The sequence below is a fragment of the Antennarius striatus genome, chromosome 22 (genome assembly GCF_040054535.1).
Source record: "Antennarius striatus isolate MH-2024 chromosome 22, ASM4005453v1, whole genome shotgun sequence".
Classification (NCBI taxonomy): domain Eukaryota; kingdom Metazoa; phylum Chordata; class Actinopteri; order Lophiiformes; family Antennariidae; genus Antennarius; species Antennarius striatus.
Window position 1 is genome coordinate 1686189 of NC_090797.1, and position 19094 is coordinate 1705282.

General features: G+C 44.5%; 1 protein-coding gene across 7 annotated transcripts; it reads left to right on the forward strand.

The window, feature by feature from the left end:
- Positions 1 to 892: 892 nt before the first annotated feature.
- LOC137589215 (DENN domain-containing protein 2A-like) lies at positions 893 to 9324 on the forward strand. 7 transcript variants are annotated; one of them, XM_068306804.1, is made up of 19 exons: positions 893 to 1106; positions 1753 to 3437; positions 3545 to 3633; positions 3978 to 4072; positions 4157 to 4357; positions 4553 to 4646; positions 4723 to 4773; positions 4847 to 5037; positions 5117 to 5226; positions 5392 to 5461; positions 5737 to 5814; positions 5898 to 6038; positions 6620 to 6768; positions 7290 to 7467; positions 7537 to 7578; positions 7654 to 7762; positions 7835 to 8104; positions 8174 to 8260; positions 8336 to 9324. In XM_068306804.1, the coding sequence occupies exons 2-19, from the start codon at positions 2347 to 2349 to the stop codon at positions 8365 to 8367; spliced, it is 3078 nt and encodes a 1025-aa protein (XP_068162905.1). In that variant the 5' UTR covers positions 893 to 1106; positions 1753 to 2346; the 3' UTR covers positions 8368 to 9324. The 7 variants fall into 7 exon arrangements, with proteins under 7 accessions (XP_068162905.1, XP_068162903.1, XP_068162904.1 ...); XM_068306802.1 differs by having other exon boundaries at positions 7654 to 8104; XM_068306803.1 differs by having other exon boundaries at positions 8174 to 9324.
- The last annotated feature ends 9770 nt before the right edge of the window (positions 9325 to 19094 follow it).

A 19094-nucleotide genomic window follows, 5' to 3' on the forward strand; every position in this document is an offset into this window, starting at 1 on the left:
GTTTTTGAAGCTCCATATCATTCATGTGCTTCATCGTTATGTAACTACCTTCCTCTTTCCCTGGAGCTGAATTCTAACATTCAGCCAATGCCCTCTTTAGCCCTCGATGATGAATGGAACATTTAATTTGTCCCCTGAGATTTAATTCCTCTGAATGACATGACAGGAATTCTTTTTGTTCTTTTTCTTTTCCTCCAACAAGTTCCAATAACCAATAATAATACAAAAAAATAACATCAGCTTTGCTGTTTGCTCTCCACCTGACAGAATGAAGTCAGTCCACTCACTTGTACCTTTCCACGTCATCCTTCATTCTTTTCATTTAGTGCGGTGCGTGCGGAACGCTACCGCCGCCAACAGTACAAGAGTGGAACTACATGTTTCTAAACGATGATAATGTAAAAACAAAGATGAATATCTCTATAGAAAACTAAATGTGTAAAAAAAAAGTGAGTAAAAATAGAAAATAGAAGAAATGGAACAAATAACCATTTAATTTCTGGCCAAAGTTTGAATTCAAAAGATATTTCTATTGGTTCATCTGAAATTATCAATATTACCTCCGACTCATTTGAATCCCCGTTAAAAAAACTTTGAATGCAACATTTTCATAATATTAATTATAATTTAAGCATATATTTTTTCATAAAAAATTTAAAATGTCTAAGCATTATGTAAAAAATTATATAATTGTAAATAAACTTATATAAGACACGTAATATAATAATAAAACAACTTTGTTTTTTGCAGCTGGAGGACAAGATGAAGTGTTGTGAAAACATTAAAGTTCATGCACTCATTCCATACAATAATGCCATCTGTGGGTGGGGGAAAGCGAGAGAGAGAGAGAGATAAGGGAAAGAGAGAGGAGGAAGTCCTATCTGGAGTGTGTGTGTGGGCAGAGAAAGAGTGAATGAACATTGGAGAAGCAGCGGCGAGAGGAGATCCTCATGTCTCCATTTCCAATCAGTTTCACTCCGAGACTTAAGTAACGTGAGGAAACCTGTTGCAGAGATTTCCCTGAAAGCACCACCATGGATGTTCCCACAGCAACATGGTTATGTTCCCATTTAATAAAAGAGCAGAAGGACGATGTCCAGCAGGAGGTAAGGAATGATTTATTTCATACAGAGAATGTAATAGATTATTAAGATTTAGGTCGCGTTGTCAGAAATCAACATGGGAAAATACTGCCAATTTATTCAATTGTGAAATAAACAAAGCTGCAAATTTTCTGTGTATCCTGTATGTCATTTTTTATCTTGATTTTTAGAAATGAATCATGTATACATGTAAATTTTCAAAAAGCAACCACTTGTTTAATGAAATGCACAACCACTGTGTAATTATGAATGTAACCCAATGAATCAGGAAACCAATGACCCCCCCCCTTGTCATTTTGGACAACACACCAACTAAACAAATGACGACAACGGCCCCAGAGCTGGGAAATAAAGGCTATCTTAGAGGCTAGTGAACTCTGAGACGCTGACCTTAGACATAGCATTCTGAGAACAGAGGCGAATAAGGAGCGGACGTCAATGCAGAGCGTCGTCATTCAGTCGTGCCAGAGCTCCCTGATGAACGTTGAAATGTTGGTCTGTGCAATGAATCGCACAAGGGAGTTACAACGAGACCCTGGCTGTCACATTTTTCCTTGAGTCTCCCCAGCTGGCAAAGAATTGTTTCTAAAATCCTAGGATCCGATCATTCTTTTTGATAAATAAAGATATATTTCTGTCTCTGTCTCAGGTGTGCAGTCGCTAAGAGTACGCCAACTGGGCCAGGTTTGCATCTTTTCCGCCATCAACAGGTTTGGATTGGAAACATTTCATTGGTTCCCCTTCAAGGAAATGAACGTTTTCCCAAATAAATTCCAGTGGAGCTTGAGAAATAAATGACACTATTGAGTTTGCCCTTTACTCGTCACATCCATTAAGGAAAAGTCTAAAAATGTCGTTCAACCCAGGACTTCCCACTTCCTCCCATTTATTTATTAAAACATAACGTTTTGATGAAACAGGCTCCGGTCCAAGGATGTGTTTATTTAGTGAGGCCGATGAGAAGATGCTCGGTCATAGGGTTCTCCTCTGGCATTTAGTCTCAGGCAAAATTTTCCCACTGCTGCTAGAAAAAGACTGGAGTGAGGCGTTCAGGAAACTCGGGAGCAGGCGGTAAAAGGGAGGATCCTGACCCTAACAGTCATCAAGTTAGCTGAAGAAGATTTAGACTTGTGCTGTTCAGCTGTTTTTAAAACATGTCTTTTGCTACCTTGAAAGAAAGGGGCCACGAAAATCCCTGTTTATCCCATTAGATAACCCAAGCAAATAGTGGGTAGAATTACCCATGATGGCCCACAGGAGGCTGTCCTTTGACCCTCCTAGTAGTGACAACTCTGTTTTAGTTGGCAATAAGCTTCTTAGATCCAATGGAGGTAAAATCAAGGACAAGATTTCCCTCTGGGAAGGGAAGGAACCTTCTGAGTCTTTAGGACATTGTACCGGCATTAAAAGGACAGAATCGTTGACAAAGAGCACCAGTAAAACTACTGATGGTTGGAGCACAGAGAGTCACATGAAGGTTGATCAGGAAAAGGAAAATCTCGGTAAAGAGACTGGAGATTCAAGACTTTGTTCACCCCAAGAAGCTGAGAAATGGCAAAGGGGGAAGCTCAAGATCTGCAAGCCCAATGAGAAGCAAAAGCGACTGGATAACGGTAGAGCTGACCTCAAGCAAGAAGACGAGAGAGAGGGTACAGAAAATTGTGGGGATTCAAGGTCTTGTTCACCTGTTGAAGCTAGGGAACAGCAAAGAGGAACACTCAAGAGTTTCAAGTCCAGCGAGAACCAAAAGGGATGGGATAAAGGTAGAGTTTTGCACAAGGAACAGCGAGATCGCCAGGAAGAGAATGTTGCGAAGCGTGGGGATTCAAAGCCTTGTTCGCCTGCTTCAACACCCCAGCAGCCGATTGGACCATTGAGGAAAAGCAATGACAACAGAAGCACCAGTCAAACCAACAAGGAGAAGAGAGCTGTATTCACTCTTTTTAAAAACTTGGAGGCTATGGGGGAGAACCAGGGGAAGACCCCGGGAGAGTTGGGGAACTACTTCACCCCACAGAAGGACAAACCGATAGAGGAGAAGAAGAAAGAAGTTGTGGGCCAGACCGGTGTGGTGAAATCTCACCGGTACAACGATGGACAGCACCACTTGGAGAGCTCTTCCACAGAGTCAGAGGTCCCACCAATTAACCCGGTACCCAAACCCCAACGTACCTTCCAACATCCAGCTTCTGTCTCCTTCGGGAAGGGTCAGAGGCAGGGGAGAGGACAGAGGAACCTTCCCCCGTTGCCTTCCGTCTCTACGAAAGTGTCTTCAAAACCTCCCTCTGGCGTCTACTGGAGACCTAAAAGTGAGAGAACCAGAGACATCAACAGGTATAGATTGAAAATACAGCGCATCATGTGGTTACATTAACATATAGACCTGAGGTTACCTGTGTCAATAAGAAAATAATCCACTTGATCTGATTTTCCCTCCACAGAAAGTCTTATGAGTATGAAGACATGGCGGGGTCAACCAGCTTGCTCTTTCGTCGCACTTCTCAGGAACATCACTATGAGGACATCCTCGGTCAGTCATGTTAAAGATGGAAATTTTGGTTTGAAATAAATAGTATGACACTCATTTGCGTGCAAAGTTACTTGTGGTCACGAAGTCTTTATGGGATTGGGGGAGGGGGGTTGGATAATTCTGCTTCACTGTAATTAAGAGTGTCTCTTCCTTGTTTTATCCACAAAATATCCAAGTGAAAGAATGTATGATTTGTAAGGGTTATGGTGGACAAACCACTCAATCAAATACATCAACATTTACAGGTGGTAGTTGCAGCCCAACTGGATTAAAACAATCTCCTGAACCTTATTCTGTCCAAATGAAACATGTTATGAACGTTGCCGTCTTTGGTCTCCCTGCAGACTCGTCCAAAGAGAATCCATATGAGGACATCGAGTTGGAGAGTCAGTGTTCCCAGCAGTCTTTGCCCTCCTCTCCTGGTGCTGATAGTAACAAGGTTGCTGCAGGACAAGACAAGCATAACTCTCTACTTTGACAACACTTAATTAAAAGATTCTGGAAATTATTTATCCTTCTACAGCCTTCCAGGCCAGGCTTCTTCCGGCAGAATTCAGCCAGGAGCTTCAAGTTGCTGGACCTCCGGAGAACCAACCATTCACCCCTTAGCGCCAGCAGCGGCGGGGTTTCATCTCCACCCCAACTCAGCCCTCCACCCACTCCGGCTGGCTCCGAACATGCTTCCTGGGATCCCTACGGCCACACCTGCCGCAGGATCCCCACGGTGTGTATTCATATATCCCATCACAAAAGTCAAGGCTGGCATTTTTGTATCGCATTTGGACTCAATAGCTTACCATGAAATATTATCTTAGCCTTTTAGGGTTTAATGAAAAGTAATCCAGTCACTGTTTACGAGTTTTCTCTACCTTTCTCATTCTGAAACTTCAATTTCTAACATGTGTTTTATTTCCAACAGGTCATACTAAGGATCAATAGTATCTTTGAGGCCCGCATTGGGAGGAAACACCTTCGGAGGATCTATAATTACATCGAGACGAGCTCAGGCAGAGGTGATTTGGTAGATACAGACAGAAATGAGATTGCCTGTAATGCAACGTGACTTTGAGACGTGGCGTTTGTTCGCAGCGACGGACGAGAACAGTGACTCCGAGAGTGAGCTTGAAGAGAGATTAAAAGGTAACTCAAAACAGAATAAATTGCCTCTGAGGTTTTACATATTCCGATGTTTGTAATTGATCCTCCTCTTCAGCTCACCACCAGTGTCTGGCGTCGGTCCAGTCCATGCTGAGCCGGCCGAGCCAGGCTCAAGTGGGCCACAGCCCTCTGGACCCGGAGCTCCACCAGCGCCAGCTCTTTGAATATTTTTTAGTCGTGTCTCTGCAGAAGTCGAAGACCGGAGGCCAGTTTCTACCGGAGGTCACACAGCAGTTCCCCTTGAAGGTCAGGCAAATGCTTCTAGTACTTGTTAAACATAAAGCAACACAACACTTTGTTCATGGATGTGTCGATGCTTTTGCAGCTAGAGCGGAGCTTCAAGTTCATGAGGGAGACGGAGGATCAGCTGAGAATCATTCCTCAGTTCTGTTTCCCTGACGCGAAAGACTGGGAGCCGGTGGAGAGATACCCGAGGTAAAAGGTTAAGAATGAACATCTCGCTCAGCAGTTCAATGGATCACAGACACATAGCTCACCCGTCATCAACACCAATGGATCCTTTGTAATAATATTTGAATATTTCTCACACACACTTGTAGATACGTGGTTACTATATGTGGTTATTTTTGTGCCTCGTAGTGAAACGTTCGCTTTCGTTTTGACCGGAGAAGACGGGAGCAGGAGGTTCGGATACTGCCGACGTTTACTGGTAAATAAAAACAAGCAGAGTAAATAAGAGCGCTGCTCAACAGGAAGTGACCAAATACCATGATGACGGCTGAGTAAATACGCGGGCCGAAATAGTCGTCGTGCCTGTGGGAAAACGGTTCAGGAAGTGTGTGAGGCTGGGAAAGTGTGTATTTCTACGAGTGTGTGTGTTTGATTGTATAAATCAATGCATTTTATAACATTAAAATTTTAAAAAAGACTCACTGTTTATCTATGACATACTTGTGCAAATTAACGTTTCCCTTGTCTTTCCAGCCCAATGGAAAAGGCAAACGCTTCCCAGAGGTCTACTGTATTGTCAGTCACCTCGGTTGTTTCGACCTCTTCTCCAAGGTGAACCCATCCACTAACCCCAACTCTAACCTCCCCACCCCAAAGTCATGAAGCAAACAACCCAAGGTGTGTGTTCATGGCAGGTCCTGGATGAGGTGGAGAGACGGAGGGCCTTGTCTCCCGCCCTTGTTCAGCCTTTCCTGAGAGCCATCATGGAGGCCCAGTTTCCGGCTCCGGGCAGAACCATTACCATTAAAACGTTCCTCCCTGGCTCAGGCACTGAGGTGACTGGAAAGTTCATTTAAGAATATCAAACTCTAACCTTTATTAGTATTGAAATAAAGATCCAACAGTAGCAGGAACGGTAAATTACCCGTTGTGCTCTTGTAATAGACTGTCAGAAGTCACTCAGTGATTGTCTTGTTTGTGATAACACTGTTTGATTTGTTAGAAGGAGGTGTTTCTGCCTTGTGGAGCTGGTTGGGTTTGTTTCACACAACACAAAAGGTATCGTTTACGCCACAACCATGCCACCAAACAGAAATCTCTTGTTTTACACTTGCAGGAGGATCGCCTCTGTAGGGACTGAAAACACAAACTTTTCACCCCACTGTTTTTGTGCAAACGGGCAAACCTAAACTTTATTTGCACTTTCAAATGCAGGAGGTTTTGAAAATGTAAAAATAAGGAACTTGTCACATTCCAAAAGCAAAAAGGGCAAATCTAGTTCTCAAATCTGAATCTGAATTCAGTAGATTTATCAGATTTGGAGGAGATTTAGATAAATATGTTGGTCTATGGAGGCACCAGGACACACAATAGTATGATCCCGTGTTTGAGGCAGTTTTCGTCCATCTCTCTCCAGGTGATGGAGCTTTGCCGGCCCTCAGACTCCCGCCTGGAACACGTGGACTTCGAGTGTCTGTTCTCCTGCCTGAGTCTCCGGCTGCTCCTCCGGGTGTTTGGGTCTTTGCTCCTGGAGCGAAGGGTCATTTTTACCGCCGATAAACTCAGGTCGGTCCCACCAGTGGGACGTTTACCCTGCCATATAGCTTTTAGAATACGACACTGAACATCATTTCTCCACTGTTTATGTAATTATTCAGTCTGCAGATATGAGGTTGAAGCACCAGAGATGTTTAGCTGGAAGAGATGTGGGTGGTCCAGACATGCCTTTTGAAAATAAATGAAAGGCAGCGTATTTTCAGAGTCTTTTGTGGAATTTTGTGCCAGGGCCAGTTTTTCTCTTCTGCTGGAGAAAGCCGGTGGGAGTCAGACAGATTGATTGTGCTTGTAAATGACTGGAATGCAAAGATGAGTGACGTAAATACAACAAGTTCGTGGCTTTCCTCGCCCCTCGGGGAAATGTTGAGACTTTGAAACACATCCAAAGCGACCACGAGACAGCCTTTTAGACCACAGCGCCTTCATGTGGTCAAAACGAGCATAGTTTCTGAGCCTGTCTTTGAACTGTCATCCAGAATTAAGTTTAAAAAACTCAACCAAACACTCATTTCGTTCGTCTGTCCTTGCAGCACTCTGTCCCAGTGCTGCCATGCTGTTGTGGCTTTGCTTTACCCCTTTGTCTGGCAGCACACCTACATTCCTGTGTTGCCCTCAGCGATGCTTGACATCGTCTGCACGCCAACCCCTTTCATTGTTGGCCTACTATCCGGCTTTTTGCCCCAGCTCACTGAACTGCCCCTGGAGGAGGTAAGAGAAACTCCTGGCACTGTTACTGATGTCTAGTATACTATAATCATTTGGGAGTTCCTTCCACAGGTCCTGGTTGTTGATCTCGGAAACAGTCGCTTTCTCAGACAGGTAGGCCACTCCTTGAGGCATCTTTTTTGCAGCTCAGCTTGATTTAAATAATATATTACCTTTGATTTCATTTAGTTGGATGATGAGGACTCCATCCTGCCCTCGAAGCTCCTATCGGCCCTGGAGAACGTTCTGGAGAGGAGGAGAGAGCTTGCAAACGAGAGAGGAGGCGACACACCCACTGGTGAGGCAGTCAAGACAGTTCAGCAGGACCTACTGGTTGAATTTTATCATGTTGTAATCTTCTTGTTTTCAGATTCTGGCCATCTCAGCACGGTTGTGTCAGAGGCTTTTGTTCGTTTCTTCGTGGAGCTGGTGGGCCACTACCAACTCTTCATTGTCGGAGAACGGGAAGACGGGTACTCCTCCTCTTCATCCTCTCCAATCCCCTGCTCCTTCCAACGCGATGGCTTTCGCAAAGCCATTCCCTCTAAGACGATGCGCCGCTTTTTGGAGGTCTTCATGGAGACCCAGATGTTCGGCTGGTTCATCCAGGAGAGGGAGCTCCACAGGCAGGCTCTGAAAGGTAAAGACCCGCCACTGGAAGAGAAGGTTCAGATGATCCAGATCCCCACGACTCCTTCTGTTTTCTCAGGACTGTTTGAGGTGAGGGTGCAGGAGTATCTTGAATCCATCCAAGAGACTGAACACAGGAGAGTCAACAGGTTTCTCAAAGGCTTGGGTAAGACTGGGATAGAAACAGCCTACTTTCAAATTTATTTTCTCCTTTAATGCTTTTCTTTTTCTTTTGCTCCAGGAAACAAAATGAAATTCCTTTCCAAGAAATAACCGCTCTATAGTTGCACAAAAATACAAAATGTAAAGAAGAACCCGGAGGACAGACGACTTCAGAGAAACGATTGACTCACAGAAAAAAACCCTGCTGTACCTCATACAAATGAAGGAAATGAAACACTGGGTCTCAGATTTTCAGTTGAAACAAGTCCTGGTCACTTCCTTTTTAAATTCTTCAGGTTAGACTTTCATCAGCACAAACCTACCTACAGTAAAGAATGGCGGGGGCTCTGTGATGCTCTGGCACTGCTTCTAGAACATCAGGTGGAGTCTGTCGAGGATCAGGAATCCTAGAGACAACACCTCCATCTGTGTGAAAGATGAAGCTCATTGGACGTTCCAAAAGGACAGCAATCTAAAGCAGATCTCGGAGTCCACCGAGGCTTGGTTCCAGGAGAAGTCATGGGTTATTCTGTAGGTCATTACAGTTGCCCGACTGGAATCCGGAGGAAGTCTGTGGTTACAGGATGAAAATCAGGAGTAGTCCAGAGTTTAACAACTGTGTGTGGGAGGAATAGGCTAATATTCTGCTTGGAATCTGGTGTCTGGATCTGCATCAGGTTTGCAGCATCAAAAGGGTCTTTAGAGACTAGAGACATTCAGGGTCTCTAGCTAAAAGGTACCTCAGTGAAATTAGCATTCTGTGCTATATTTGTGGAAAACATCTTTAAATTTTGTTGTATTCATCTATTTAAACTCTTCTTGTGTGATTTCTTTTTCACAAACATCTGATAAATAGTACATTTTTCAATAAATCTAATGTATAATAGTGATTGAATACTTTGGCTTCCACTTGTAGGCTTTTATCAATCCGCTAGGGGGCAGTAGTATATTATGTATTTTGTTGATATTGATAGTGACAGATCTGCTTTTTCTTGACTTCTTTTAGTCATGACAGTCATGACATCACTTGTTTGAGCCACTTTAACAAGTAAATAAACTTTTTTTTTTTACAACAGATGGTCTTCGCCTTTATGTATTTTCAATTTCCTGAAATGAAAGAGCTTCGCTCATAAATCCCAACGCATTTAGAGCTTGGATGCTATTTCTGTGACTTCTGTCAAAGTCTTTCTTTCATCCTCAGATTGGGAATGATGACAAAACGCGTTATGTTCCACACTGGAAAATCCAGAGACGAGAGTCGACGCCGAGGGAATTGTGTTTGCTCAGCATTCGTGCGTTTGTTTCACGCAGTGAGTAGTGAACACGCTATCCGTTCACTAACCATCCACCGCTGTGTTGGCGCGCTTGAATTAGTTTGGCCATTTCACTACAAACAGCCTCGGCTTTGAGTCGGCGACTGCTTTACTATTTTAGTCTCCGAGTCATGGAAACAAAGCCGATATTTAGCCCACGAAGAGGAAAGCACGTCTTTGTCAGCGTGAAAACAAAACACAGGTGCTGAGCAGAGAATAGTAGAGTATTGTCTTAGCGCTAGCGTTTAAGTTTTTTAGCCCGAGGGCCCCCGGGGGTGTCACACGGTGTCTAACCTGACACCTTGTTAGTGGAGAGTTCACACTGAAGTGCTGACACAGATGTTGATGCATATACACAGAAGCGCAGGACAGAGCACACATGAGACACAGGCGCACACACATACTGTACATGTGAGTATAGAGGCTGTCAAGCATAAACAGGAGCCAGAAACGCATGTAAGATTCAACCTGAACTAGCAGCTGTCACACTAGAGCCAAGCTGGATACAGGTAACATACAGCAAAGTTTAGATGGTAATTGCTAGGAATGCTAGCATGACCTTCAGCAAAGTCGATCGACCTTACACGTGTCTGTTTGACCTGTCTGACCCTTGACCCTCTGCAAGAGGGTCAAGGGTCAGATCTTTGGTAAGATTTTGTAAAATCTTTTTTTTTTTAAAGTGAAAAATACCCATCCAGTACTCTATAAAAGCATTTAAAGGAGTTTTAGTATCAATATCAAAGTCAAAGTAGGCTTTATTGTCAAGTGTACCATATATGCACGACATACAGCACAGATGAAATTACAGTCCTCTCTGACCCACGGTAAACAGGCAGTACAACAGGCAGTACAACACAGGCAGTACAACAGGCAGTACAACACAGGCAGTACAACACAGGCAGTACAACACAGGCAGTACATCAGACAGTACAACACAGGCAGTACAACACAGGCAGTACATCAGACAGTACAGCCCAAAGTATGTGATGAAACACAAAGGGATGGTAAACATCTCTATACATTCTTTATATCAACAGGAAGCAGAGAATTTTGTTTTGTGAAAGCTAAAAGTAGCTTCAAGAATGAGTTCAACCAGTAATAGCAAAACACTAACATCTAAATGACTGTCAAAGAAATGATAGCCTTATTAAAATATTTTTCAGCTAAAAGTACTGCAAAGCTGCTAATTAGCTAGCTTAATCTAATCAATACAGGTTGGAATTTGCGTAAATGGTTAAAACAGCTAGCACAGCAGTACTGACCAATAGGACGCTGCCTGAACTAACCGGCAGACTGTTCATTTGTATCAAAAAAAAAATATTCTGGAACAAGATCCCCGTTCTATAATTAATGGGGTCGAATAAATTCTCGTCGAACGTCGTTTACCACGGCTTCCTGTCTGGGTGCTGAGGTGGGGAAGTTGCGGCGCTGCGAGACGGCAGGCATCTCAGGAAGACGAATGGATGTGGCGAGAGACGAGATCTGACGGCGGCTTTTCCAGTCGTGTTTGTGTGCAGATAGGCCAACGCCAAAGCCGCACTGTCGCACAGCGTTTCCTGCTAAACACACCTGGCTGCTGCTCAAGACCGCTGCCTCATTAGTGGGGAGGTAAACCTCTCCCACCCCCCCACATAAACGCCTCACAACCTGCACCGGTGTGTTTCCACAGCTAATGTCTAAAGGAGCTTTATTACCCGACAGGATCCCACCTTTCAGAGACTCTCTAAAGGCCAACGCCGCGACTGGAGGGCAATAAACACAACATCTACCTGAACGCGAGAACCTGCTGCAAGACTCACTGGTGCGGCGTAATTACACCTATTATTCTCAGCAGTAGTAAAATCATACAAACATCACGGTCCATTACAACCAACCACCGATTCAATTATAAAGTCTCTCCAGAGGATTGCCGACCTCATTCTAAGGCTTGCAAAACTTGCATTTGAGACTCTCCCGAGGGTTGCCTCTGCTAATTACGTGATTTATGGCGTAATTTATGGAGGCAGGGGGGTTGCGGCGACCGAGCAAGACTTGCCATCAATCACAATGAAAACTATGCTGTCATTTTCCATTATTATGCTTTTATAGTTTTATACCTTTTCCCCCTTGCGAGTCTCAAGTCCAGTAGGATGTTTTGGCACCGGTTGAGTTTGCTGAAAAGTTTGGGGTCACGGTGGCAAATTTGCGCAAATTATGCTTGCGCGCCTTGGGCATTCTTGTCATCGCAACACAAATTTGGTACCTATGGGTTCCCATAGTGGGTTTGGAGCGTAAGAACTCCAGGGAACGAGTCCACGGCTCCTCTGAATGTCTCGCGTTGGGTTTAATTCGTCCGTCTGTGTGAGAGTGTGGGAATGAAAAAAGGAGCAGAAAGCAGGGAGATAAAAAGCGCGGGAAACGACAAAGGAGGCTGCCAAAGACGTGCAGAAGTTTGCATGCGCGCGGAAAAAGTCGTGCACGCGTTGAAGGCGCGTTCGCACGCACGGAAAAGTTTCCGAACATGCGTCCGTCGGCTTGTTTTTCCCTGAGTTGCAGGTGCAGGCGTCCAGCTGCAGCTCTGCCATGCATGCCAGCGGCCTGAATCACTTCCCCCCCTCTCAGAGGAGGGAGCCATCGGAGCATATGGACGACATACCGAGCAGGAGGGAGGGAGGTGGGAGAGAGGAGAGGTGAATTTGACAGGGGTGGTGGTGGTGGGAGGGGGGGGGTGAAGTGGTACAAAGTACAGAGGAGGGAAAAAAGGATTAGCGCTGGAGGATTTCCCTGCTGCTAAGCCATGTTACAGCAAAGCCTTAAGACTCTGGACACAGACCAGGAGCTAGCAAAGAGGGTGTGGGTTTGGGGGGGTGAAGGGTGTGTGGTGGGAGGGGGGTGGACCTGAGCAGCAAGGGTGGTTTAAGGAGAGCAAAACAATCTTCGGTTGTGAGGTTGACCCTTTTTCATGGCCTCTGTTGCTGTAATCTCAAATAGAGGATGGGGGGTGGTGGTGGTGGTGGTGGTGATGGGTGTGGGGGGGTGAGGAAGCCGAGGCCACACACATAGATTTCCAGCCTTGAGGTTGCATCAGTCAGACCTGTCTGCATGTGGTCCGTCCGATGTGTCCAAGTTTATCCACACCACTATTGCGCCGCCGTTAGTCATGGCGTCCAACGACAAGGGGTTAAAATCCCCCTCTCCTTTGTCTCTCGCTCGTTCAGCTCGAAGGACCCTTTAAAGGGTCGCACCCCCCCCCAAAAAAAAGATTTGACTTTTTCCATTCACACCTTACTGGCTTGTCTGTGGTTAGCATTAAGAGGAGTCTGTCTGGAGCCCGAGAGGAGGAGGCACACATCATCAGACACACTCATGCACACTCAGACCGGTCGGCTGGGGGGGGGCGTCTTTGTCAGAGAACCTCCAGGGTGGTCCGATCTGCAAGTGTCAGGACGTAGCCTATCCGTCGTCAAGCGTTGCTTCCTCACGCCAATTGATTGCGCACAAGGTGGGTCAAAAAGTTGGTTTTAAAGATTGAGCAAGAAAAGATGTAGTGCCAAAAACAGACGTCTTTGAAAGAAGCTAAAATTACTCGCTAACATGCTAAAATCTGATAGGTTTGCGTCGTTTGCAGGTATTTGGTTGGTCCATCAGTGACGCAGCTGGCATGGCTAGCATGGTGAATGGATGCACTCGAGCTACATTGTGCTAACAATTCAATACTGCATTTAAAAGATGCAAAATGTCCCACATTGTGACTCACTACCACGCTTATGATCGCAAAACGTACGTGTTATTTAGCGTGACATTTGCATGTGCACGTGCATACATATTGCACACAGATGCACATGTGTGTGCATGTGTGTGTGTGTGTGTGTTCTACTCCCTGCTAACGGTTAGCGTTTCAGTTATCTGTCAGATATCACCATCTGCAGCGCAGATAGCAGCCGGTGAGTTGGTTGGGCATTAAATGACAAAGCAAATACTTTAAACATTTTTGCAGACATGTTCAGCATCGTCATGTTAGCATTTGCTAACATTATTATTGAAGAAAGTATATTTGGGCATGCAGATAGAGGTGCTGTTTGCTTATATCTTGGCAGCCATGTTTATTTTGTATCTGGATTTGTCAAGGAAGCGCCTTTAGCCGTCGTCTCCACGATGAACGTCTCCGCTCAGGTGTTTCTAGAGTTTCTAAATCTTCATTTATCTGAATTTTATTTATTTATTTTTGGTCGTTGAAATCTTTCTACATTCAGTCTCCGAGGATTTGCATGCATGTTGTTTTGCTCTCGCCTCTTCCAGCTTCAGTAATAAAAAACATGTTGCAATGAAGACGAATAAACACACACACACACACACACTAAAAAAACAACAACCCGCGTTGCTTTATTTTGGTCCTGGTTCATTTTCCACTTCAGCCAGTCGTCTGAGCGATTCGTGCTGCTGAAACTGAAGTCTGGAAAATTATGGAAAAGGGTTATGGTAAAGTTTTTTCCACCGGCGCACATCGTGGACGGTGTTGAATCAGTTATTGCGGGTCAAGGGTTTTTACTACCCCACCGTGATGTGATTCACATTGATGCTCTAAATACTGAAAATCCATTACTGTAAAAAAAAACAAAAAACCAACAACACAAAAACCCAAGGAGTGAAATAAATGCGACATGTATTCACCTAAGCTGATTTGACAGGCTCCGAAAAGAGAGAGGGAGGAATAGTAAGGGGTTTGGCAAGCAGCCCTGAAGCACATGGCGAATACATCTGAGCAATAAAGAGGAGTGTGGTTGTGAGTGAAAGAGGAAGAGTGTATTTATGTGTATTATGATAGAAGTGCAGGTTTCATCTACCGCTGGGCTGCTAAAACAAATAACCCTCACCACGGTGATTTGGACGTTGATGCAGAAACGTAACCCTAATCACACAACGCTCACTCGACACACGTATGCATCAAAACCAATGCCGTATTTTACTAGAGGGTTGTGAGTAACTTGGTCGCTCTTGCCGCCGCCAAGGAGGTAATGGGTTTGCCTTCTGTCCGACTGTTAGCGGGATTACACGGAAACTCCTGCACGGATTTGCAGGAAAACCATTAAAATCTGGATTAAATCCAGGTAAATAAATGAACCCATAGTCGGGTAGCCAATGTTGCGGCACAACTTGAGATTTGCATGTTAATCTGTGGCCACTAGAGGCGCTGCTGACTCGTAAGGGATGTTTTTCTTTGTGTTTATAAATATGCGTTTGCAAAAAAATTTACTTTCCCGCATTTTAATTTAAATCCTTTGAATGTAAATTAAGGTTTAATTCAGTTAAACGGGACTGGGACTTAGTTGGTGCTTATCATGCTAGGTCCAACATGCTCAATGAAGTGCACACCTCTCCCCAGGGGACGAAAAATATGTCGACCCCTCCCTGCAATGTTTCAGAAAAAATCGGTTCAAAAGTTTTTGTTTCATGAGAGAAAATGTGTGAAAAAAATATCACTAAAGAAGCCCAACCCCATTCTTCCAAGTTGTGTAAAGATCTATCCAATGGGAGGTGAAGACGACCCAGCAAACCCCGCCTCTCGTCCAATGTGACCTGGATGCGCTCCAGCCCCCTCCACCACCCCCCAACCCTGAAAAGGTTTAATCGGTTCTAGAAAATGGATGTACGGAGTAGCTGCCAATGATTTTTTTCTGCTCGAACCCATTGGAGGATTCTGCAGAGCGGATCTCTAAACGCTCCAGCAGACCAGAGTCGGTTAGCTTCGGTATTCACACGTTAAACGTAGCTCTCCTGCGAACACGTGTTGCACTTTGTCAAGTTGCTCATGCAAATCATTGACTTAAACGACCCGGAGCAGCACGAAAAAAAAAAAAAAAGACCTTTCTGTGCTGTGACTCTATAATGGTTGCAACATGCTGGAGATACATCCGTTCTTGGCTCCTCGACCGATACCGTGGATGACATACGACGCTGCACGTACGGTTCACATGAGGTAGCCGGGCTTTATGTTGATAAATGTGGGAAAGGGGGAAGCGGCTGAGTGGCGTGTTATCTTATCTGTGTACTGTCCAAGCCACTGGCGGTGCCGCGTCCTGGGAATGACAAGCGCAGTTGTGAGTGTGGTGGCTGGCAGCCGCCTGCATCTCCACGCACCCCAAGACATCGGAGAAGTGTTTTCGGATCCTTCTCTCCAAGATGTTCCAGAACCGATATGTTCAACAAAAAAAAAAAGAGTGTGGCAGAAGAAAAAAAATGTTGTAGAGGAATGTACGGTGTAATTGCACTTTGCTCATAAGCTCGCATTTGACTAAAGAGGAAACCAGAGATTTAATGACCTGCTGAGACGTTTAATGAAATTCTCTAAAGGACACATGGGTCGATTTGGCTGCAATAACCTTTGGGAATTGAGTCCAAAATGAGATATCCATTATTGGAAAAAGGTGAAACTTTATCCTCCCAAACAGCACATGATTCTGATGATTTGGAAACAGCAACTAATCCCTCCTCCCCCCAAAAATGCATCTTTGGACTCTCCATTTTCTGCAAATGCAAATGCATCATCCGTACTCCAGCCAAACATTCCCAACATTGGGTTTTAGATTGAACAAGACGATTGGCTGATTTCTGGACTCCGGCCAGAGTCCTCATTTGAACCGATAGGATTGGGGAGGCCTCGGCTGTGGTGGGAGATAAGCTCAACTCACTCCAAAACTAAAGTCCTCCGGTTTTGCTTGGGTCGTACACCTGGTTGTTATAAAGTCACCTCCAAACACATGTCAATAGGTAGAAATCCCAGGTGTGATGGAGCCTATAGATCATTCTTTGTTCCCCTTCTGAAACCGAAGTGCAGCAGAACCTGCCGCAACTTTCAAAAAAATGCAGTTTACATTTCATTCATAATCAGTCATTTGTTGAAATTTCAAATAGCCCTGGAAGTGGGTGGTCTAGCTGCTGAAAGTTGCACCAAAAAATTTCAACCACAACCAGCGCCATCGTAGATGTCTATTACTGATTAATGCGGGCCAGCGTAACATCCAGGGACTGAAGACACAAGGCTAGCAAGTGTAGCATTGGCAGGTGAATTCCTGGGGAGTGAGGCCACCGTCTGAAGACCCTGGAATCTGACAGAGGAAAACACCTCGACCCTGGAAATCATCCGTCACTCAGGCCCCGCCCACACGATGACGGATTTTTTTAAAAACGCAACTTTTTTGTTGCGTTTACGCCTTCCGTCCACACGACAACGCAGATATCCGGAACGAAAACGCAACTTTTCGAAAACGCTGGCCTAGGTGAATTTTTTTAAAAACGCTGGGTCTGCATGTACGTGTGAACGGATAATTTTTTTGAAAATGCTGTCGTGTGGACGCGAATCGTTTTCGATGCGTTTTTAGAAAGTTGCGTTTTCAAAAAAATCCAATATCGTGTGGACGGGGCCTCAGTTTGATTCAGGAACAGGTCCGGGGCCAGTCTTATGCAAAACACTTGAACAAACAAGGGCTCTGTCCTTTTTATACCTCTTGGCTGTCAGTGGCTCGGAGAGGTGCCTCCTGGGAAGGGTCTCCTTCCACTCCACTTCCACTCAGGAGAAACCAAAATACATCCTGACCCGGCTGTGGAGACCACGGGATTTCAAGATGCAAGAGAAGACAGAACCACAGACGCTGTAGATTTGTAGGAATTAAGGTGTAACGCGGAACTGTCGAGATGGTAGAAATGATTTGATCCGAGTTGACATCAGGTTGTTTTAGCTCTCAAACCGACGTCTTGTGTAATTCTAACATTTCTACTTTGAATCGATGAGATTCCCTTTGGGTTTCTGTATCTGGCATCACGTTAAAGGAGTTCCCGGTCGACTTCCTGGCTGGTCTTCAAGGTCAGAAACCGCTCCAGATCTTTCAGGTACAGTCCAGAACAATCACCACAATGCTTCTTCATCAGAAATTTATTGCTCCTTTTTAAATCATTGCAAGATAGGTTTGGTCTCTGTACCATGTTTGTCCTTCATCCATAAACTGCTTGACGGGTTTTAACGGTACTCTGTGGAACAGTGAGCCAAAAGCAAATAAGTCGAATTTCGGAAAAATGTGGATAAAGGGGTGGATGCATGATTTTATTTTCACTTACTTTAACAGAACCCTGGAGGTAGGTTTTTTTATTGGGTTGCATGTCTTGTTGGAATTTTGATCAGGGTTGAATTTGATTGAAAAAATCTTGGCCTCCTCTATTTTTCAGGATAATCTTGCCTTGTCAATTATAGTTCACCAAATCATCGAGTGGCAAACACGAGTCACTCTTGTTTCTCCTTGCAAAAGTTGTGTCATCAAAGATTATTTGTTATTTCTACACCAAAGACTAACACAAAGATCTTTCTCCAATGCTATCATGCCAGCAGCATGTATTGTTGACACCTTTAGCATTGCGCGATTACGTGATGCAACAAATATAAATGAATCCATAAAAAGAAAATAAATGAGTGTTTGTTGAGAATAAACATTTTCATTTTTCTTCCTCTGGAAATGCTTTTGCTGATAAATATGAGTTGGAATTGGACAAACCGAACACGGGCGTCAGCAACAGTTACACCAATTTGTTTAATTGCCATTAAATCCAGATGTGTGTTTATGGGAGCATTCAGGTGCTGCAGCCTCATCACGAACTCTCTGACTCTGTCAGCCCTCGGCCTTGGTCCTGATGCAGCTCATTAAACTGTGATTAAACCGCTTCCAAGGGTGTAGGCTCGGGACCAACTCATTATAAAGGCAACAGAAAACAGAGCTCACATAATGAATTCTAATAACGCAGTGTGCCTCCAATCGCTATCATCTGCTACGCTAGCTTGCCTCAAAACAGAGAACTTCACATTCAATTTTAGGGAACATGAAAAAGAAACGTGTAAAGAAACATTTAACAGGAAACCAAGCTAACAAAATTAACCTGTACTTGAACGTGCCATGGGGTGCTACACGCCATTAGCATCACAATTAGCAGTTGGCTGAGCCCAAGTATCCTCCTTACTAATTTTGGTTTCCAGCTATCAGCGTTCTCCAGGTCTGACCTATTGAAGGTAGTTATTAGTAGGTCTTTGTTCCATCCCTGCCTACCAGGGCAGAGATTTGGTAGGACTTGCATCCTGGGCCATCTAAACTGAGAAAAGTAAATTTTTCAAGACGAATATATGAAGTAAAGGCTTGAAATTCCAAAAATATCCAATGGCTCCTTGCCAGCAGATGGGAATTACTGTATGTACATAAAGATAATTTGAGTTTCACCCAAAAAAAACTTAATCCAAGACAAATCCCACTCACAGAATGAGCCCAGGTCCAACTTGTAACCACGAAATACCCACGAAGGATCCATTCACCTGGACCCAAGTCCCAGTAGTATCTAGAGGAAGCTCTTCTGAACCAAGCCCGGCCTCAGTTCAGCCATCAGACACTCACTGATGAGATTCCCTCCCAAGTTTGGCCCTAGAAGAGGACCTGTTGTCCTTAACCCAAGCAAAGTCTGGTTTCTTTCAACATGAAACTTGCTCTGGCAATGATTGAAGTTCAGAAGAAA